This window comes from Balaenoptera borealis, assembly GCF_965194805.1.
Source record: "Balaenoptera borealis genome assembly, chromosome: 17".
Taxonomy (NCBI): Eukaryota; Metazoa; Chordata; class Mammalia; order Artiodactyla; family Balaenopteridae; genus Balaenoptera; species Balaenoptera borealis.
In genome coordinates, this window is record NC_138876.1 from 70,911,022 (window position 1) to 70,934,290 (window position 23,269).

General features: G+C 35.6%; 1 protein-coding gene across 1 annotated transcript in view; it reads right to left on the reverse strand.

Moving 5' to 3' along the window:
• Positions 1 to 23,269, reverse strand: part of MCMDC2 (minichromosome maintenance domain containing 2) — a 43,018-nt gene that overhangs the window by 6,415 nt on the left and 13,334 nt on the right. The window contains exons 9-14 of the mRNA XM_082363429.1: positions 22,646 to 22,883; positions 16,492 to 16,697; positions 9,719 to 9,885; positions 9,045 to 9,224; positions 6,043 to 6,185; positions 2,324 to 2,433 (exon numbers count right to left, since the gene is read on the reverse strand). Of these exons, the coding sequence (XP_082219555.1) occupies positions 2,324 to 2,433; positions 6,043 to 6,185; positions 9,045 to 9,224; positions 9,719 to 9,885; positions 16,492 to 16,697; positions 22,646 to 22,883 (1,044 nt within the window). The remainder of the gene's footprint in view (positions 1 to 2,323; positions 2,434 to 6,042; positions 6,186 to 9,044; positions 9,225 to 9,718; positions 9,886 to 16,491; positions 16,698 to 22,645; positions 22,884 to 23,269) is intronic.

Here is a 23,269-nt window from a genome sequence, read left to right on the forward strand (position 1 = left end):
CTTCTAAACTCCAGATTATTATATCTGTCTATTGATATCTCTGTAGGATGTCTCAAACTTATATATATAATTTGATCCCCGCCCCAGCCCAAACCTTTTTCTCTTTCTTCCTAGTCTTGGTAAATGGCACCATGATCCACTCAGTTGCTCAAGGCAGAAACCTGGGAGCTTTCCTTAATTCTTCCCTCTCCCCACTGCCCAACTCCTAAAATCTAGTTCATAAACGCAACTATTGGTTTTTGCATCCAAGAAAAATGTCCCTGAGTAGGGATTATTTTCCTGCTATGTTTAAAGTAAAATTTAAGGAGCTCTTAACATTGCTTTGCTTCAGACTTGAAAAAGAATATACCTAACTGAAACTTATTATGAAAACAAAAAGTAACTAAAGGAAAAAAAACTTCATATAGTTTTATTTCCCTCAACAAAAGCTTTCTTATATGCTTCAAGAAAGTCTTGACAAAATAGTTATCAAGTGAAAATAGCCATATTCAGTCACAGGAGTCCTTAATATTATAACACCACAGTTTCTAAATTCAAAGACACACATTTTTGTCTTCTTACTGAAATCTAGTTGTATCTTAACAATTTTGATGGTGATAGCATGTCACAGTAAAATTGGCAGCATTTTTTCTTCATGGTATGTAAAATAATGTCTTAGATTTTATCAAGTATATTTTAAAATATAGAATAAGAAGGTAAAGATAAAGCAAGTTAAAAACAAAAATACATATCCTTCTTATTTAATATTGGTTGGGAACAAGCGATTTTCTCTTTTGGTAGGTAAAACTAATTCAGGATGATAATTAACCTTTTCTGGGGGTTATGAAACTCTAAGACATACTTCAAAAAACTTATGATTGGGGGAAAGTAGCAGGGGTGGTGGTGGTGGGATGAACTGGGAGATTGGGATTGACATGTATACACTAATATGTATAAAATGGATAACTAATAAGAACCTGCTGTATAAAAAAAAATTTAATTTATAAAAACCAAACTTATGATTCCTCTCCCTAAGCAAAAAGGTAGAAAGCACATGCATATACAAATTTACATATAATTTAGGGATTCACAAGCCCCTAGGACTCTCTCAGTATCCATGGATCCTAGGTTAAGAATTCTTGATTTAGATAATTATAGAACAAAGTTCTAATGTTCTAATGGATCTCTGTGAAAAGTTATTACAATATAAATTGAATTTGAAGCAAATTTAAACACTAAACATATACACACAGGAAAGTCAGTGTTAATACATCCTTTCACTCCCAGGGCTGGAACTGAAAATTAATAAAGTAAAAATCTCACTAAAATAGAGTCAGGAGGCCAGAAGGGGGAGCTCTCATGCATGTACCTCTCAACATCAATACAGATCTCAACAGGAAGAGACATACCCTGCATCTCCAGCAGGAAGTGACACTACTTTACTACCACCAGCAGGAGGAAGAAAGATTTTCTCCTTGCCTGGCAATAGCACCCCTAAAGAGAGACTGTCACAACGCAGCCAATGAAAAGCCACTATACTTGGAACTCCCAGTTTCCTCCAATGGACTTTCTGTTATAACAACCCTCCCAACTCCACTTCTCCTCTATAGAAGAGTTTCTTCTTTGCTTTACCAGACTTGCATGTGATTTACCATAGTTGCAATGTCCTGAATTGCAATTCTTTCCTGTTCCTGAATAAAACTGTTTTGCTGATAAAATAACTGGCTGTTTTATTGTTTTAGGTTAGCAGAACCAAAGTTTGGTTTAAAGGATGGTATATCTCATCAAAATTAATGTCTCATATAATTCAAAAAGAACTTTGTGAGGATAATTCTCTTTACTCTTACCTTTAAGAGCCCCTTTATGTTTTTATTAGCAAAACCATGATAAGCTCCTTTGATTTCAAATAATTAAATGCTATAGTCACAGTATTATAACTAGCAATTCAGAGAAGGTGGTGATGCAAGATGATCACATTTTCTTTGGTTATGTGTCTAACTCCAGTCTGGGGAATTGCTTGACAATTAAATGTTGCATGCTATTTTAAAAGGAAGATAAATTTTAAATCATTTCATGTGTCATACTTTTTTTTCAGAATTCTCTAAGCAATGCAAAAGTTCAAGCATAGAAACAATCATGCACAATTAGGAACTTGATATCAGATAATGATACTACCTGTAAATAATTCCTAAATGTTTAAATTCAAACAGGACTTACCTGGTAGAAATTTATTATTCTTTAAAATATTGTTTAAAATATATGTAACATCTTAATTTAACAGATTAAGAATCTTCAAGTTTAAATACAATTATTTGTAGTTATCATTAATAACTTAATAGATTACCATATTTCAATGTTAGAGATGTTTCAAATAATAAGGCTGCAATAAGTACATCTTCTTTAAGCACTTTATTCCTTAGGTTCAGTCGAGCATGGGCTTCAGATAGGGAAACTCTAAAAAAGAAAACTGATGCCAATCAAAATATGTTGATATTATAAAGATAATATATATTTTGGCAGGAACAAACCAAGATATGTGTGAGCATAAGCCACACCTTTAGTTTAGTTTCTTTTCAAAGCATTTTTTCCTACCAAGTTGAATAGACTGTTCCAGAACAAGGAAGTATCCTGACTTATTATCAAAGAATTGGTTTCTATCCTGGCTTTTCTTTATTATTCTACACCCCGCCCTCCCCAAGTTCTGTTCAGTTAAATACACAATTGGAAAAATTAACCTAACTAAATATCTCTTATAGACACATCCTTCGTGTTTTCTCCCAGTTCTTAATCCATTTGAAGTCCTCATAGAATCTTGAAATTTCAGTGTTGGAAGAGATTTTAGAGAGCAAATTTCAAATCCCATCATATAACTGAATTTTCTCTACAACATCCCAGGCTACTTATTATTCGGTCCCTTTTGAACTTCACCTAGGATTCACTAGGAATCATGAGGCAATCCATTCCTTTATTTTTTATTTTTAAGCTAGCTTTAATGTACTTGAATGATTGCTGGATGTGGGAATCAGAAAACCTCGGTTATGTCTCTAGAATTTACTAGCTGTGTGAGTTTGTATGAATCATTTAACTTCCGAGATTTTTTGAAGCTCTGCTATAAAGTGGGGATAATAATAATTAATAGGGTTACTGTGATTTCAAATAAGGTATTTGAAAATTTTGGGACTCACCCACAAAGATTATATAAATGTAAGCTGAAATTGGTTTCACTGCAATGTATACCAACTGGTCCCTGTTTTGTCTTCTGGGATTACAAAACAAGTCTAATACTTCTTAAATGTGACAGCTCTTCAAATATTCAAAGACAACTTTTCTAGTTGCTCCATGCTTTATTTTCTCCAAAATAAATATTCCTAGTTCTTTTTTTTTTTTTTTTTTTTTTGGTGCGGGGGCTGCACCATGCGGCATATGGAATCTTGGTTCCCCCAACCAGGGATGGAACCCGTGCCCCCTGCTTTGGAAGCGCAGAGTCATAACCACTGGACCGCCAGGGAAGTTCCTCCTAGTTCTTTTAATATGTCATGTGACATAATTTTCAAGCCCCTTGTCATCTTGGCTATTCTCCTTGTGACCAGATTTGGTTAATATTCCTTTTCAGTACAGTGCTACAGGTGTGATTTGATCAGCAGGGTAGAGGTGGGGCAGAATTAGCATTTTCTCACTCTTGATACTATGTTCTATTACTACAACCCCAAATCACAGTATTATTTACAGCCATATTACATTGCCTACTCATATTATATGTAAAATAATGAAATCTCAAATCTTCTTCATATTAAGCCAGATCACCCCTTTCCAATGTATTCACACTTATACCAGGGAGGTTGGGACCTAATTAAAGACATTACAGGGACTTCCCTGGTGGTCCAGTGGTTAAGACTCCACGCTCCCAATGCAGGGGGTCTGGGTTCAATCCCTGGTCGGGGAACTAAGGTCCCACATACCACAACTAAGCCTGCATGCCTCAACTACTGAGCCCACATGCTCCAGAGCCTGTGAACCGCAACTAGAGAAGCCCGCACGCTGCAACAAACACACAGCATAGCCAAAATTAAAAAAAAAAAAAAAAAAGACATTACATTTGTCCTATTAATTTTCTTCTTGCTAGACTAAAATCATAATTTGAGCCTGTGAAGATCTCTCCAGAGTTGTTTATTTACAAATTTGATTATCATGTTCCTGATGTCCTCACCTAAGCTTCTTCTAAAATTGTTGAACAGGAGAGAATATGAATATAGCCTTTCAGGGAAAGAAAAGAGCATTGTTCAGCTCCACTCCTCTAGAAAAGCAAGGCTGGTGTTATTAGGTACCTGTCTATAGAAGGAGGAGAAAAAGTCAAGGTTTATGACTCTTCTGAGTACTGCTTCATTTACTTTGCTATTTCATAAAACCCATCTCCATCTCTAATGTTTATTTCTAAAATAGGAAAAAGTAGAGTTGTCATGTTAAAATTAACTCTGCTTTATTCTTGGATCAGTAGAGTCAAATGTAAACTGAGACTGTGAGTTTAAATAAAAAATATCTTTTTACTACAGAGAAAAAGCATTATGAGAAAATAGGACTTTCAAACCTTTTAAGGTTTGAGTATTGAATATTTGAAATATTACTTCAGAAAATGGAAAGCATTATACAATTCTGTTTACCATTTTAAAACATCAGTTAATTTCTTCTTTGCCCTATCTTTAGCAATTTTTTAGCTCTATGAAGATAAATATACAGTTGAAGAAATTAACTAAACATATTTATCTCTTATAGTCCTATACTTGTCATATCCTATCAGTCCTTCATTTATCTTATTTTGTATTGCAGTCATAAAAAGGTATTTATTTATTTATTTAATGGATTATTTTACCCCTGGTCCTACTTCATAATTTGGTTGAGATTATACATTAACCTATATTAAATGAAGTAATGGTCTATCAACAGGGGACTGTTTAAATTATGGTACAGCCATATCACAACATAGTAAAACTGTAATGCAGCTATTAAAACAGAATGAGGTAATTCTTTATGCACTGATAGTATGACATCATGATATGTATACCTGCATCATTCCATTTGGGCAAAAAGAGAATATCTATCCATATAGGTATATACCGATTTATACATTATAAAAATATTTTTATATAATATATTTAAATAACATATTCATCTAAAATATATAACATAGTCAAATAAAATATGTGTTTGATATACTTCACATATTTAAATTACATATTTGTATATGCTAGTATTTGAATGAATAATATCCGAAAGGATACACAAAAACTCTTACCAGTGATTATCTCTAGGGAGTGGAATAGTAATAGGTAGGGTTAGCAGGGCACTCTACTCATTATTTTAGACTTTTCTTTCAGTACGTCTGTACTTTACTTTTACAATAAAAATTAGTTTAAAAAAAACCTTTCAAGGAACAATAATACATGAGTTTACTAAAGTATTTAAAAGTACAAGAACAGGGGACTTCCCTGGTGGTGCAGTGGTTAAGACTCTGAGCTCTCAATGCAGGGGACACCAGTTTGATTCCTGGTGATGGAACTAGGTCCCATATACATGCCACAACTAAGGAGCCCACGAGCTGCAACTAAGGAGCCTGCCTGCCGCAGCTAAAACCTGGTGCAACCAAATAAATAAAATTAAAATAAATTTAAAAATTTAAAAAGTGTTACAGATGTTAACACTTAAAAAAAAAAGAGTACAAGGAACAATATACTTAATTTTTTTTCTAGGTTCAACTACAAAATATCTAGAATGTAAACAGCCCCATTTTAAAAAATAGTCATTTTCACTTGAATTCAGTGCATTTTTCTCAGACATATCTGACACAGGGTATCCAATAAAAATTAATTTAGTGAAAACAAACTGTTGGAGGTTCAAATGATGTAATACTACAACAGAAGGAATTATTGTCACCTTAAATTCTTTTGGAACAAGGTATATTATAAGCCAACCAACCAGCAATCAAACAAACAAACAAAAAAACAAGTGAGACAGTTAATAAAACACATCATTTAAAGGTCAATAATGGTTTTAAAACTTAATACCTACAAATATTTTAATGCAGATGCTGACAGCTTTGATCCACATATAGAATCTGTTCTGATTCTGCGACTCGCTAGGTAATAGCCATGAATCATTCTTTCTGCCTCCAAGCTGAATTCGACATTCAAATTCTTTGCAAAAGCAAGCAGCTAGATTGAAAGTGTGAAAATTTAAGAGATTCAAACTTTATTATAGAGCCTATATTACAAAAATCCAAAGTATATTGTCATTTTTTTTAAAGTTTGCATATTTTATTTACAGCAAAATTGATTAAATATCTGCGGCCATCCCAAAGTCATTGAGCACTTTAAATCATAGTCTTATAAAGAATATCACAGTTTACCCAGAATAATCTCTTCCTCCCTTTTAGTACAGAAATATTCTGTGCAATGTACTTGAATGACTATCAGATCTTTGCTTCCAGTGGAACAAAGGCTCACTTACAGCCTTTTAGTGGGAGACAGCTTCCCTCAGAATCTCATTTCCCTTTGAATAGCCTTAATTCTCTGACAGTTTATTTCCATAAGACTATCTCTCATTGGCCCTAGAGCTGCATGCCCTCCTTCCTTCCCTTCCTTTTAAAGAACACAACCAAACACTAACAATGTACTGTGTTAACTACTATGAAGGTAGGTCTTAGAGATTCAGTAAGATTTGGGGTAGAGAATAAGTCTTCAACTTAATGATTATCACTGTTTTCTCTGAGGTTTGTGCTTTTTTCTTTCTGAGTGATTCCTAGTTCCTTAAGTCCTTATTCTATGACATCATTTCCAGACTTTTCACCATCTGTGTTGTTTTCTGGTTTGTCAAGTCATAGAACCAAGAGAAAAAATCACCTGTAATAAAAAGTTGCTATTAATTATTATATCTATATTTTATAAATTTTTATTTAGTTTTGGCTGCGTTGGGTCTTTGTTGCTGCGCGCGGGCTTTCTCTAGTTGCAGCGAGTGGGGGCTACTCTTCATTGCGGTGGCTTCTCTTGTTGTGGAGCATGGGCTCTAGGCATGTGGACTTCAGTAGTTGTGGTACACGGGCTCAGTAGTTGTGGCTCATGGGCTCTAGAGCACAGGCTCAGTAGTTGCGGCTTGCAGGCTCTAGAGCACAGGCTCAGTAGTTGTAGCGCACGGGCTTAGTTGCTCCGCGGCATGTGGGATCTTCCCGGACTAGGGTTCAAACCCATGTTCCCTGCATTGGCAGGTGGATTCTTAACCACTGCACCACCAGGTAAGTCCCAATATCTATATTTTAAATATAACCTTTTAAAAAGATCTGGATATGTCCTGGGTTGGATATGTCCTGTCTTCTTTATTCTCCTTATACTCCACAATTCCCTCCAGGCCTTCAGAACTGGATAGTAATACTATTAATAACATTGGTAGCTCTCTCTAGATTTTATGCTATGGGGGCACAGTGATACGCCACCTATATCCCCTTTCAGTAAAGGACCCGTTGTCCCTGCTACTGAGAGTGTAGCACTGGGAGTTAGCATTAGCCTCCAGTTGTCAACTTCTGCAAGAACTGCCTACCTCGATGACTCCATAATACAATTTTTGCTCCAGTCAGGCAGGTTTTCTCACAGTTTTCCATTTATACTCATCTCTACTTTTATGTCTTTGCTCCTATTTTTATTTTTTGAATGCCCATCCTTCCTATCATCTAAGTCCTATCTTTTCTTAAGGCCCAACTAAAATCTCACCGCCTCCTGAAGTCTTCCTAACTCTTGCATTCTACTTGATCTCTTCCTTTCTGAATTCATGAAATACTTATAGTCAGCACCACCCAGCTTAGCACTTGAGTTGTCCCTTAATTGTTTCATATCTCAATTAAATAATAAACTATTTAAGGAAGAAAAATGTACATTTCTTAGAGAATATAAAAGAACAGAAAGAGGCTCATCTATATAAAGTATTCAGTAAATGCCTGACTAATAAATCCATAGATTTTTTTTGTTTGTCTTTCAGGGAAAAACTGGGCAAAAATTTCTCCAGGTCATTAGCGTGTCTATATTATTTAGTATCCCAATTCCTAGAGACTACTTTTTTTTATATACTAAAACAAACAAAAAGACCTTATTTTATCATAAATATTATTCTTTTTCTGTTCTAATTTATGTGAATAAATTATGCTTATATTTCATTTTTAAATCCACCTCACCTTTCAACCTTTTATCCATGCAATTTGGGCTACAAGGAAGGCAGGTATGAACAAAAAATTTAATGACCCATGGATTCCCATTTCCCAGTATTCCATGCCTTTTAGCTATCCTACACAGATACCTTAACTCTACTGTGGACAGATTTCTGAATAGTTAATATTAAAAGGGCTTCACTTGTAAATACCTGACTACCTTTAATAGCTATGACAGGCATGACTAAATTTACATCATCTACTCTCAGATTATCTGAACATACCACACGTGTTTTCAGGTCAGGACATTAAAATAAATGGGTTTGTGAGTCATGAGAGATATCCCCTATAGTCAGAACTCTGCAGGCATTCATGTAAAGTTTCCCTTTCAATAGTCTGTAAAATGTAGAAAGCTGTATACTTATAAAGCCTCTCAACATAATGTTTTATAGAAATATTCTATTTTGAATCTTTTCATGGAAATGCTTTAAGCTATGGTGATTTGGTCAGTGGTTCAAAGAATAAACTCAACGTTTTAATATCTATGTCCTTATAGTTTTTTAAAAATATTTATTTATTTATTTATTTTGGCTGCACCGGGTTTTAGTTGCAGCATGCATGTGGGATCTAATTCCCTGACCAGGGATCAAACCCGGGCCCCCTGCACTGGGAGCATGGAGTCTTACCCACTGGATGGCCAGGGAAGTCCCTATGTCCTTACAGTTTCTAGTTTAATTATAAACCTAAATTTTTTCTATACAATGTCCTTAAAATGCTTAAAAGCTGGAAGCAAATCGGAATAAAAGAATTCTAAATAAGGAAAACTAAATGTTCAAAGGGAGTTTTATTTACATTGAGGAACATTAGCACATACTTTTACCTTTTCAAAATCTTCAGTTGTGAACTGTTTAGAAGCTACATAAAGCAGCCCTTCAGGATCAATGGCTTTCTTTAAAGTATGTTGCACAGTAGGAAGAAGTGGGTGGCAAGGAGATGATTCATTGCAGTTAATCAATAATCCAAATGCCTCTACGAGATTAGCTGGAATCAAACTGCAATCCTACATCAAACAAAAATGTAAAAGGCAAATATTAAACACTGGCATTTTCATAAACACTTCAAATTAAGTATTATTTAAACTATTAGTAGAATTATATTATTATAATATTAAATTATAAAACTATAATTGTAATAATTATTTTATTATTTGTTATTATTATTATTTAAAGTGATTCCCAAATAACATGGGAACTTTGTGATAACAAATTTTTCTAAAATGCTTTTTACTGAGTATTTTCTTACACATTATTCATTAAAGCCTCTCCCACTACCTATTCAAATAATAATTTCTAGTGAGTAGACACCTGCTTTGCATGACTAAAAAATGAAAATTTTCAAACAACTGTGTCATTATTTAGTTCTAGCCCAATTAAGTATAGAAATTAAGCACAGAAATAATAATAAAACATTAAGAACAATAAAAACATTAAGATTAAAATCTGTGACTAAATTCCCTGAACAACACTCTAACAATAAAATACACATATACTTTACCATCTGACCAATTAGAGTATTGGTTTTCTGTATATTTCTTCTTGAAGATGAATCCATATCAACAAAAGACCAAAAACTGCACTGAACTGGAAAAGTCATTTGTTGGTCCATATCATCCCCAAACTTCTTTCCTGAGATGTATACTGTGATGCTTCTACTTTCCACAGCTAAGTCAAAAGACATTATCCATTTGTTATTTAAGTTCACTTTGGTCTATATGTCTATAAATTAATAAATATTATTATACAGAATTTTACAGTCTAAATTTTGGATAGTAAAGACACAAGTAAATTTGATTGTTTTGCAAGATATGGCTAAATTAGAGGATCTGCCATAAAAAAGAAGAAGGCAAGGAAAACATTTGAATGTTTATGTGTCCCCTGACGATGAGTATCATCAGTCCAAAGCATGTAGCCAGAATCGTGAATTGGGAGGAATAGGCAGAGGGTAAGGAGACTGGTCATATAGTGCAGGTAGTGCAGGCTTACAAGGGAGGCTGAAATTAAACAATGTTCTCTTTTTTTTTTTCTTTTGGCTGCGTCATGCGGCATGTGGGACCTTAGTTCCCCGACCAGGGATCGAACCCACGCCCCCTGAATTGGGAGCGTGGAGTCTTAACTACTGGACTGCCAGGGAAGTCCCCAACAATGTTCTTTTATGTGCCAAAAAAAAATAATAGAGAGTGGGCCATCTAAGTAGGAGTGACTAGGAGAAAATATATCTCAAATTCAACATGTGAGAAACCAAATTCATCATTTCTCCTCCTCAAATGGCTCTTGTGCATTACTCACAATTAGGAGAATCACCATTGATCCACTTAAAACCCAAACAAAAAATGTGGAAACATCCCATTCTCCTTTCTATCCTCCCCTTATCCCTTATAAGCATTCAATCTATGGATTCAATTCTATTCCTAGGATGCTATCTCCCAAATATTTCTCAAATTAGTCTTCTCTCCATTCACGATAAGAGTTTTTTGTATACATGTTTATTTTTCTTTTGGCTCATAAGGTAAATATATATTTAACTATATAGAAACTGCCAGAGCAGTTTGCAAAATAGTTGTACTATTCTATACTCTCATCAACAATATATGAGAATTCCAACTTCTCTACATCCTTGATAACATCCGTTGTTGTTGGTCTTTTTAATTTTTGTCATTCTAGTAGCCAGGGCCAGCCACATAATTTGTAAGGTCCAATGTAAAATGAAAATATGGGCCTCTTATTCAAAAAGCAGGGGAAAATGCTGTTTTTTATATAAAACTTTTTCTTTTAAAAATATTTTATTACTTATAAAATGTTAATAGGGGTGATGTGGAGAGATTAGAACCCTTGTGCATTACTGGTGGGAATGTAAAATGGTGTGGCTACTATGGAAAGCAGTTTGGTGGATCCTCATAAAGTTAAACATAGAATTACCACATGATCCAGCAATTCCACTTATAGGTATATATGCAAAAGAGTTGAAAGCAGGGACTTAAACAGATACTCTTACACCAATGTTCATAGCAGCATTATTCACAATAGCCAAAAGGTAGAAACAACCCAAGGGTCCATTAACAGATGAATGATTTTTTAAGTGATTTTATTTATATATATATATATATATATATATATATATATATATATATATATATATATATATATATAAAATCACTTATATATATTGGAATATTATTCAGCTATAAAAAGGAATGAGATTCTGTGAAGAGGCAAATTCATAGAGACAGAAAGTCAAATAGAGATTCCCAGGGGCTAGAGATAGGGGGGAATAGAGAGTTATTGTTTAATGAGTACAGACTTTCTGTTGGGGATTATGAAAAAGTTCTAGAAATGGATAGTGGTGATGATTGCGTAACATTGTGAATGTACTTAATGCCATTGAACTGTACATTGGAAAATGGTTAAAATGGTCAATTTTACGTTGTGTATTTTATCAATATTTAAAAAAAAAGGAATGAAGTGATACATGCTACAACATGGATGAACCTCAAAAACATTATGCTAAGTGAAAGAAGCCAGTAATAAAAGACCACAAATTGTATGATTCCATTTATATGAAATATAAATGAATAGGCAAATCCATAGAGACAGAAAGCAGATTAGGTTTCCGGGAACTCTGGGGAGAGGGGGCATGGGGGGTGACTGCTAATGAGTACGGGGTTTCCTTTGGGGTAATGAAAATGTTCTGAAAGTATAACAGATAGTGGTGATGGTTGTACAACTCTGTGAATATTCAAAAAGCCACTGAACTGTACATTTTAGGTGGGTGAATTTTATGGTGTGCAAATTATATTTCAATAAAGCTATTACCAGAAAATGTAATAGAAGTAGCTGTCAGTCTAATACTAAAATTTTAAATTATTGACATGAATTTTACCATTTATCTTTATATTGTACAATTCCAGTCTTAAATACAAATATTTGAGCATTTAACTCATATGCAGCATCATTAGTATTTTGTAGGAAGTATTAATACATGTTTATATATTTTTGTTCTTATCAGAACAGGGGAAATATTTTTATTTTGCACAAAACTGTTTTTAATTTGTTTCTTGATATGCACACATTTCACCAGCACTCTCTACTGATGAGTAAGGAAGGACTGAAAGGAAAAGGAACAACGGGTTGCCCTATCTTTCCCTTCCCTCCTATATTATCATTTTCAATATAAGAGGTTGGCAAATACAGGGAAGTAACCAAGTAAGAAAGGATATGATGGGGTTCCTTGGTCATTTGTGTTTCTTAGAACGCCACTGCCTATTATAGAAGCAAGTCTGATTCAAATGGAAAGTTTGGCCTCCTTGGGGCTATCAGCTCCCCATCTCACTCAGCAGAAGATGTTTTGAAAAGGAACATAGGCACTGAATTGCAGTGTAGTCACAATGCATGAGAGTCCAGCGAGAATCAAACTGATTACAAATTAAGTGTGTGAACAAGCCTCATAGTGATCGCAAATGCTATTTGAAATAGGGCAGCAAGGCATGGTGGACACATGCATGGATGTATCTCCTCTGCTCACATTCAAGCTCCACTGTCTTCCTTACAAAACAACTTCAAAGATAAAATCATTAAAATTTTCTTTTTATAATTTTTTAAAAATTTACTTATTTATTTATTTTTGACTGCGTTGGGTCTTCACTGCTGTGCGCGGGCTTTCTCTAGTTGCGGCGAGCAGGGGCTACTCTTCAGTGCGGTGCGCAGGCTTCTCATTGTGGTGGTTTCTCTTGTTGCAGAGCACAGGCTCTAGGCGTGCGGGCTTCAGCAGTTGTGGCTCATGGGCTCTAGAGCGCAGGCTCAGTAGTTGTGACGCACGGGCTTAGTTGCTATGCGGCATGTGGGATCTTCCTGGACCAGGGCTCGAACCCGTGTCCCCTGCATTGGCAGGCGGATTCTTAACCATTGAGCCCCCAGGGAAGCCCTAAAATCATTAAAAAATTTGAAGATGGTGACAGTAGAGTTTTAACCAAGTGCCAGGCTCTTCTAGGGGGAGCTATACTTGTTCCCCGCCCATGAAGCAGCACCTGCTAGTATGTGTAAGTATTGGTATCTCATTGTGGTTTTTATTTTCATTTCCCCAATATCCAACTAATGATATTAAGCACTCTTTCATGCACTTATTTGTCATTTTGTATACATTCCTTTGTGAAGTCACTATCTAAGTCTTTTGACCATTTTTTTGCTGGGTTCTTTGTGTGTATGTGTTGAAGAATGTTTGATTTACAATGTTGTTTTAATTTCTGCTGTACAGAAATATATATATATATAAATATACATTCTTTTTTATATTCTTTTCCATTATGGTTTATCACAGATATTGAATACAGCTCCCTGTGCTATACAGTAGGATAATTTATCCATTCTATACATACTAGTTTGCATCTGCTAACCCCAAACTCCCACTCCATCCCTCCCTACCTCCCTCGGCAACCACAAGTCTGTTCTCTATGTCTATGAGTCTGTTTCTGTTGTGTAGGTAAGTTCATTTGTGTCATACTTTAGATTCCACATATAAATGATATCATATGATATTTGTCTTTCTCTGTCTGCCTTACTTCCCTTAGTATGCCAATCTGTAGGTCCATCCATGTTGCTGCAAATGGCATTATTTCATTCTTTTTTATGGCTGAGTAGTATTGACAAAGTACATCTTCTTTATCCATTCATCCGTCAATGGACATTTAGGCTGTTTCCATGTCTTGGCTATTGTGAACAGTGCTGCTATGAACATAGGGGCGCAAATATCTTTTTGAATTATAATTTTGTCTGGATATATGCCAGGAGTGGGATTGCTGGATCATATGGCAACTCTATTTTAAGTTTTTTGAGGAACCTCCATACTGTTTTCCATAGTGGCTGCACCAACTTACATTCCCACCAACTCTGTAGGAGGGTTCCCTTTTTTCCACACCCTCTCCAGCATTTGTTATTTGTAGACTTTTTAATGATGGCCATTATGACTGGTGTGAGGTGGTATCTCATTATAGTTTTGATTTGCATTTCTCTAATAATTAGTGATGTTGAGCATCTTTGCATGTGCCTGTTGGCCATCTGTATGTCTTCTTTGGAGAAATGTCTATTGAGGTCTTCAGCCCATTTTTTGATTGGATTGTTTGTTTTTTTGTTGTTGAGTTGTATGAGCTGTTTGTATACTTTGGAGATTAAGCCTTGTCAGTCACATCCTTTGCAAATATTTTCTCCCATTCTGTAGGCTGTCTGGTTCTTTGTTTTTGAAATTACTGACTTGTAAGAATTGTTTCTATGTTCTAGGTATATGTCCTATGTCAAATATATGTATTGCAATTATTTTCTTTTTCTTTGCTTGCCTATTCACTTTTTAAATGGCCTTTTTGATGTGTATAACTTTTTAGTTTTTTTTTTTTTTTTTTTAATTTATTTTTTTTATTATTTTTTTTGGCTGTGTTGGGTCTTCGTTTCTGTGCGAGGGCTCTCTCTAGTTGCGGCGAGCGGGGGCCACTCTTCATAGCGGTGCGCGGGCCTCTCACTATCGCGGCCTCTCTTATTGCGGAGCACAGGCTCCAGACGCGCAGGCTCAGTAGTTGTGGCTCACGGGTCCAGTTGCTCCGTGGCATGTGGGATCTTCCCAGACCAGGGCTCGAACCCGTGTCCCCTGCATTGGCAGGCAGATTCCCAACCACCGCGCCACCAGGGAATCCCAACTTTTTAGTTTTGATCAAGTCCAATTCATCAATTATTTTCTGTTTATTGCTTTCTGGGTTTTGTCTAGAAAATCTTTGCCTACCCTAAGGTCATGAAGATTTCCCATGTTTTCTTCTAGTAGCTTTATAATTTTAGTTTTTACATTTAGGTTTATGATCCATCTTTAATTCATTATTGTGTACAATTGTGAGGTATGAGCCAATATTAATTTTTTCCATATATATAGCCAGATGTTCCACCATCATTTGTTGAAAAAACTTTCCTTTGTCCATTTTCTTGCTTTGATGCTGTGGTCAAAAATCAAGTAAGCATATTAGCGTGGGTCTATTTCTGCATTCTCTTGTAGGGAGAGGCAATATGCTATGTGCCCTGCGTATTGCTGCACATTCTTGCTGGTATGCCAAGAGTGTAAGGCCCTAACTTCTCTTGGCCCCATACTTATCTGTCCATATCCTTGTTAGTCATAAATCTGGCCCAAGCAGCATTATCCTAATACTAAAACCAGACAAAAGATATTATAAGAAAACTACAGGGGCTTCCCTGGTGGCGCAGTGGTTGAGAATCTGCCTGCCAATGCAGGGGACACGGGTTCGAGCCCTGGTCTGGGAAGATCCCACATGCCGTGGAAAAACTAGGCCTGTGAGCCACAACTACTGAGCCTGCGCGTCTGGAGCCTGTGCTCCGCAACAAGAGAGGCTGCAATAGTGAGAGGCCCGCGCATCGCGATGAAGAGTGGCTCCCGCTTGTCGTAACTAGAGAAAGCCCTCGCACAGAAACAAAGACCCAACACAGCCAAAAATAAATAATAAATAAATAATAAATAAAAGAAAAAAAAACCTATGTAACAAAATTAAAAAAAAAAAAAAAAGGCCCACACACCTGAGCTTATTAAAAAAAAAAGAAAGAAAACTACAGACCAATATCTCTTGTGAATATACAGGCAAAAATCCTCAACAACATAATAGCAAATCAAGTCCAACAATGTATAAAAAGAATTATACACCACAGCCAGGTAGGTATGTTAGGTATGCAAAGCTGGTTCAACATCTGAAAATCAATTAATGTAATCCATACAGAAGAAAAATCACATTATCATATCAATAGGTGTAGAAAAAGCATTTGATGAAATTCAGCACCAATTCATTATTAAAAAACTCTTAGTAGATTAAGAATAGAGGGGAATTCCTTCAACTTGCAAGAGAACTTCTACAAAAAACCTACAGCTAACATCATACTCAATGGTGAGAAACGTGAAACTTTCCTATTAAGATCAGGAGCAAGACAAGATCAGGATGTTCCTTCTCACCACTGTTTTTCAACATCATATCGGAAGTCCTAGCTAATGCAATAAGACAAGAAAACGAAATAAATCTGACCTAATACAAACTCATGTGTTAGCACAACTGATTTAATGTTGCACATTAAATTCCTCTGTTTTTATTTATAAAGGTAAAATGAGAAATGTCATTTAATATAATTTCTCTCTTCCTAAAATGTGTACAATACAATCTTAATTGTTAAGTAACCCCTTGACATTAATGAGACTATAAGTTAAACAGGTGAAAATTAATTTGAAAAAATACTGTTTACCTGATTGAAGCTGTTCAAGTTTATCTTTCTTGTGTGAAGCCAAGTCTCCTATAAAGCAGATACCACCTTTAGCTAGCAAAGCACTGCCAGCTTGAATGCTAACTGCTCCAGTTCCATACTTATTCCTGGAGAGAGTAGGAAAAATTTCCGTAGAGACTGGATGACGTATACCATGGGGCACAAGGTTTATACTAAAATTCAAAAGCCTAAGGGAAAAAATAAATTATTCATTACTATTATTTAATATTTGATTTTCAGAAGTCATAATGCATAATAGCTATACAATTAGATTTAATTTGATTCAATGTCTGTTGAGCACTAGTGCTACGGATAAAAACGTATATGTAGGACTTTCCTGGTGGTGCAGTGGTTAAGAATCTGCCTGCCAATGCAGGGGACACGGGTTTGAGCCCTGGTCCGGGAGGATCCCACATGCCACGGAGCAACTAAGCCCGTGCGCCACAACTACTGATCCTGTGCTCTAGAGCCTGTGAGCCACAACTACTGAGCCCGCATGCCACAACTACTGAAGCCCACACGCCTAGAGCCTGTGCTCCGCAACAAGAGAAGCCACCACAAAGAGAAGCCCGTGCACCGCAACGAAGAGTAGCCCTCGCTCACTGCAACGAAGAGTAGCCCTCAAGAAGCCCGTGCACCGCAACTAGAGAAAGCCCACACGCAGCAACAAAGACCCAGTGCAGCAAAAAATAAATAAATTAATTAATTAAAAAAAAAAAGAATTTGTCTTTGCTATGTATTGTCTCAGGTTATTAACAATATATATATATATGAGTCTTGGTTCTTAACTTGGAAAGCTCACAGCCTAGAGAGATGTAGACAAAAAACTAAAACACGATGTGATAAGTACTAAAATAATGTCATGAGGACATCCATAAAAGATCATTATTTCCTCCTGGATGGAAGTCAGAGAAAGCTATAGAGAAATGACATTTGAATGGGGACTTCCTTTTTTTTATGAATTGCTTTCTTTTGTTTATTCAAAATTTTTGCATTTAGGCTTGCCAATAGTTCATCATGACTACCCCTGCTACCTATGTATCAAGATAACTCTTTTTTTTTTAATTTTATTTATTTATTTATTTATTTATGGCTGTGTTGAGTCTTCGTTTCTGTGTGAGGGCTTTCTCTAGTTGTGGCAAGTGGGGGCCACTCTTCATCGCGGTGCACGGACCTCTCATTATCGCAGCCTCTCCTGTTGCGGAGCACAGGCTCCAGACACGCAGGCTCAGTAATTGTGGCTCACGGGCCTAGCTGCTCCGTGGGATGTGGGATCTTCCCAGACCAGGGCTCGAACCCGTGTCCCCTGCATTGGCAGGCAGATTCTCAACCACTGCGCCACCAGGGAAGCCCAAGATAACTCTTGATACATCCTTTTGCTTTCTAATCTCTTTGCCAATTGCCTCACCCTCTTCATTTCTCAAACTTAAATTATAAGAAAGGAATATGATTATCTTAGCTTAGCTTTTAAATCCTTGCCACAGAAATCATAGCTTGCTGGTGCAATCTACTATGATGAGCAGAGATACGGTACAAAGAGGGTGAAGGAGTATCTCTTAAATGTGGATAGGCAGATGCTATAAAATGTCTACTGTATGTGTCATTCCAAAGAATTTAGATGCTAATTGGAAGATATATAAAATGGGTGAGTAAGATTTAGAAAGAAAATTTGCAAGCCTATAGAGCAGTGGTTCTCAACCCTAGCTCACATTAACATCACCTGGGGAACCAACAGGCACATGAAAAGATGGTCAAATCACTACTCATCAGGGGAATGCAAATCAAAACCATGATGAGATATCACATCACACCTGTCAGAATGGCTGTTATCAAAAAGACAAAAAAACAACAAAAAACAACCCAAGCGTTGGCAAGAATGTGGAGAAAAGGGACTCCTTATGCACTGTTGGTGGGAATGTAAATTGTTGCAGCCACTGTGGAAAACAGTAAGGAGGTTCCTCAAAAAACTAAAAATAGAGTTACCATATGATCCAGCAATTCCACTTCTGGGTATTAATCCAAAGAAGACAAAAACACTAATTAGAAAAGATATATGCTCCCCTATGTTCATTGCAGCATTATTTACAATAGCCAAGATATGGAAACAACCTAAGTGTCTATCAATAGATGAATTGATAAAGAAGATGTGGTATATATATAATGGAATATTATTCAGCAATAAAAAGTATGAAATCTTGACATTTGTGACAACATGGATGGGCCTAGAGGGTATTATGCTAAGTAAAGTAAGTCAGATAGAAAAAGATAATTATTATACGATTTCACTTATATGTGGAATCTAAAAAAAAACAACAAATGAACAAACAAAACAAGACAGAATAGATATAGAAAACAAACCTGTTGCTGCCAGAGGGGAGGGGGATTGGGAAAGCGAAATAAGTAAAAGGGATTAAGAGGTACAAACTTCTAGTTATAAAATAAATGTCACGAGGATGTAAGGTACAGCATAGAGAATATGGTCAATAATATTGTAATAACTTTGTATGGCGACAGATGGTAACTAGACTTATTGTGGTGACCATTTTGAAATGTATATAAATATTGAATCACTATGATGTACACGAACATGATATTGCATGTCAATTATACTTTAACAAAAAAAAATTGCCTGGGTTTTTAAAAAAATTCTAATGCCAAGCCCCGCCCCAAACGATGTAAATTAGAATCTCTAGGGGTGAGCCACAGTCATAAATTTTTTTTTAATATTATCCCAGATGATTCTAACATGCAGTCAGGCTGAGAACCTAGTTATATAGAACAATGGGCCTCAAACTTGGCTAATCATTGGAATCAGCTGAGGAATTTTTTGAACTACTGATACAAGGTCACAGAGTAAAAGATCCAAATACAAAAATCAATTGTATCTCTATATACTCACAGCAAATATTTGAAAAATAAAATTAATAAAACACTACCATTTTTAATAGCATCAAAAATACCAAATACTTAGAAATCAACTTAAATTATGTGCATGACCTTTACAAAACATTGCTGAAAGAAATTAAGATTTAAATAAATGGAGATATATACCATATTCACAGATTGGAAGACTCAACATTGTTAAGATGTAAATTCTTCCCAAATTGATTTATAAGTTAAATGCAGTTCCATCAAAATCCTTAAAGGCTCTTTGGGGGTGATGGGGATGGAGGTTGATGTTAATATATAGATCCTAAACTTTATAAGAAAATGTAAATGACCTAAAATAGTGCAAACAAATCTTAAAAATGAAGAATAAAGTTGCACTACCTGATTCAAAACTTAATATAGAGTTACAATAATCAAGAATGTGAGGCATAATTATAGACATAAAGGTCAAAATAACAGAAAAGAATGTTTAAATAGATATATACCCAGTTCAATTTTACACCTAGTTTATAACCAGTTCAACTAATTTTCAACATTGGTAGCAAAGCAATTCAATGGGGAAAGGAAAGTCTTTTAAACAAATGGTATGGAAAAATTAGATAAATGCATAGGAAAAATATTAATCTTGGCTCCTACCTTGTATCATATACAAAAATTGACTTGTAATAGCAAACAGACCTAATGTAAAAACAAATACTTCTAGAAGAAAACATAAAAGAGTATCTTCATGACCTTGGGGTAGACAAAGATTTCTTAAACAGAACCCAGAAAACACTAAACATAAAAGAAAATAATAACCTAAACTAAAAGGTCTGCTCAACAAAGATATCTTTAAGAAAAAAAAACTCAAGCTTTAGACTGGGAGAAAAATTTCATGATACATATGTGACAACAGATGTGCATATGGAAGAGCCCCATTTAAAAGTGAGCAAAGGACTTGACACTTCAGAAAAGAAGATACATGAGTAGCTAATAAGCACTTGAAAAAGAGCTTGAATCAGTAGTCATCAGGGAAATGCAACTTAGAACCGTAATGAGACACCATTTCACATGCCCTAGAATGGCTAAATTGAGAAAGACTGACCACACTGGTTGTTGGTGAGGATAGAAACAACTGGAACCTTAACTCATTGTTAGGAAGGTAAAATTGTACAACCACTTTGAAAAACTGTTTGGCAGTTTCTTATAAAGTTATATAAACCTACCTTATGACACAATAATTCCACTCCTAGGTATTTATCCAAGATAATGAAAACCTAGGTCTACAAAAAGACTTGAACAAGAGATATTTATAGCAGCCTTACTTATATAGTCAAAACATGCAAAACCCAGGGCTTCCCTGGTAGTGCAGTGGTTAAGAATCAGCCTGCCAATGCAGGGGACACGGGTTCAAGCCCTGGTCCAGGAAGATCCCACATGCCTTGGAGCAACTAAGCCCGTGCACCACAACTACTGAGCCTGCACTCTGGAGCCTGTGAGCCACAACTACTGAGCCCACGGGCACAACTACTGGAGCCCATGCTCTGCAACAAGAGAGGCCACCGCAATGAGAAGCCCGCACACCGCAACTAAGAGTAGCCCCCGCTCACTGCAACTAGAGAGAGCCCACGCGCAACAATGAAGACCCAAAACGCAGCCAAAAAAAAAAAAAACTCACAAATCCATTCATTGATTCATTTGTCAAATATCAATTGATCATCTTCTGTGTGCCATGCCCTGTCCTAGGACTTTGCTTTAATAATTAAAAAAAAAAAAACATGCAAAACCCAAATGTCCATCACTAGGAGAACAGATAAACAAATTCTGGTATATTCATATAATGGAACACTACTCACCAATAAAAACAATGAACTTCTGATACACACAACAGGGCCAATCTCAAAAACATGTTGAGCGAAAGAGGCTAGACCCAAAAGAGTGTGCACCGTATGATCCTAGTTATACGAAGTTCAAGAACAGGAAAATTAACCTATGGTGACAGAAATCACCCGTGGAGATAGGAACTAATTGGAAGAGAAAATGAAGGACCTTTCCAAGGTAAAGGAAAACGGAAATGTTCTATATCTTATTGAGGTGATGGCTATAGGAATGTATGCATCTGTCAAGACTCATCGAATTGTATACCTAAGATCTGATTACTTCACTTTATTTTTGTAAATTTTACCTAAAAAACAAAACAAAACACCAAATCTCTCATACAGCCCCAAATACCACAGGAAAAGGTTAATGACAAACAGAAAGAGAGACAAAGGCTTTAATTTACAAGAGGTATCACAAATCAGTAAGAAATAAACAACTTAATTTAAAAAATGGACAATGGTCAAGGAGTTCATAGAAAAATAATAAAAAGTGTTTAACAAATTCTAAATGATGCTAAAACTTACTTCTAGTTAAAGAAATGCAAATTAAAATAAAATACCACTTTCCATCCATCAAATGGCAAAATTTTAAAGTTTGATAATACCCAGTGTTGGTGAGGCTGTTAGGAAACAAATATTCTCATGCTCGTTAGTGTAAGATTAAATTGGTACAATCTGTAGCAGTTAGCACTATATTTACATTGTGATTTAATTTTAATTTTAGCAAAACATCATCTGTCCAATTAAGTTAGAGCTAATCTGAATTTTATTTTTTTAATTTAAAATTCATTCCATAAATTTGTTTTTGCTTTATACTTGCATACATGATTTTAATATATGAAGCTTATTCCTAGCTTTTTGAACATTTAAGTAACTTTTTAAAAAGGGTACTTGCTAGTGGGGAGCCCCAATATGCTGAGTAGAGGCTTACTCCAAGGTTAGAGTGACACCCCCAAAACAGTAATTTTGGCACTTTTAACAGGCTTATTTGGGCACAGTGAATCAATATTATTGAATGGAATCTTGAAGAAAAAGAAAAAAACAGCTTGTTAGCTCTAGCGGGGAGATTATTTTGAAGTGAAAACAAAGTACAAAAGCAGAACACTGATCTAGGGAATGGGGGAAAAGGAAGCCTGCAAAGGAGGCATTTGTTTTAAAAGGTCTGAGTGGGGAAACAAGTTGAAACTTCGAGTGGTTAGATTCTCAGAATGTTGAAAGCAAATATCCCATTTCTGAATTCATGTTTTAAAAAGTTTTGAACTTCATTGATAAAAGTTTATTTAAATATTTATACTGCTCAGATAAATTCCAAATATTTGCCTTGTAATAATGCTCATGGAAAAGATGTATGCAAATCTGTGACCAATTCATAATGTCATATATTTTACCTGTCTACGAGTAGAATATCACTTGTTATAATTAAAAGATCCAGGCAATCTTCCAGTTCCTTGTTACGGTCACTTGTCTGTACTAGACTCATCAACAAACAGAGCTTGAGCAAATTGTAAGTCCCAGGAGGAACAATTTGTGATGCAAAGATATTGGCAAGTATTGCTGTAAACTTCCAGTACGAGCTGGAAGTCAAAGAGAGGAGACAACTGAAATTGTCGCTAATTCCTGAAGGAACTGAAAGTAAATATTAACATATATGTTAAAAAAAGTTTTTTAAAACCAGAAAATGATATTATAGACATCTAATTCCATTTATCTAAAATATTATCAAATTGCAGTTCTTTTAATGATGCCACATTCAAATTATTACAATGATATTAAATTATGATTGGAGGTCACGCTGGTCTATCATTTCTATCCCAAGGAATGCAGTAAGAAGAAGCAGTCAACCTGTGTGCCCACATAGACTGGCTGTGGGTTGCAAGCAAATCTCTCATTTTTTCCTTTTAAGACCTATGTGAGCAAAGCCAGATCATGGGGCTCTTGTACTGCAGTGTTTGCTTCCACATATCTATGTTTGAAATATTATCACCTTTAGTGAGGTCTAAAAAGCAGAATGG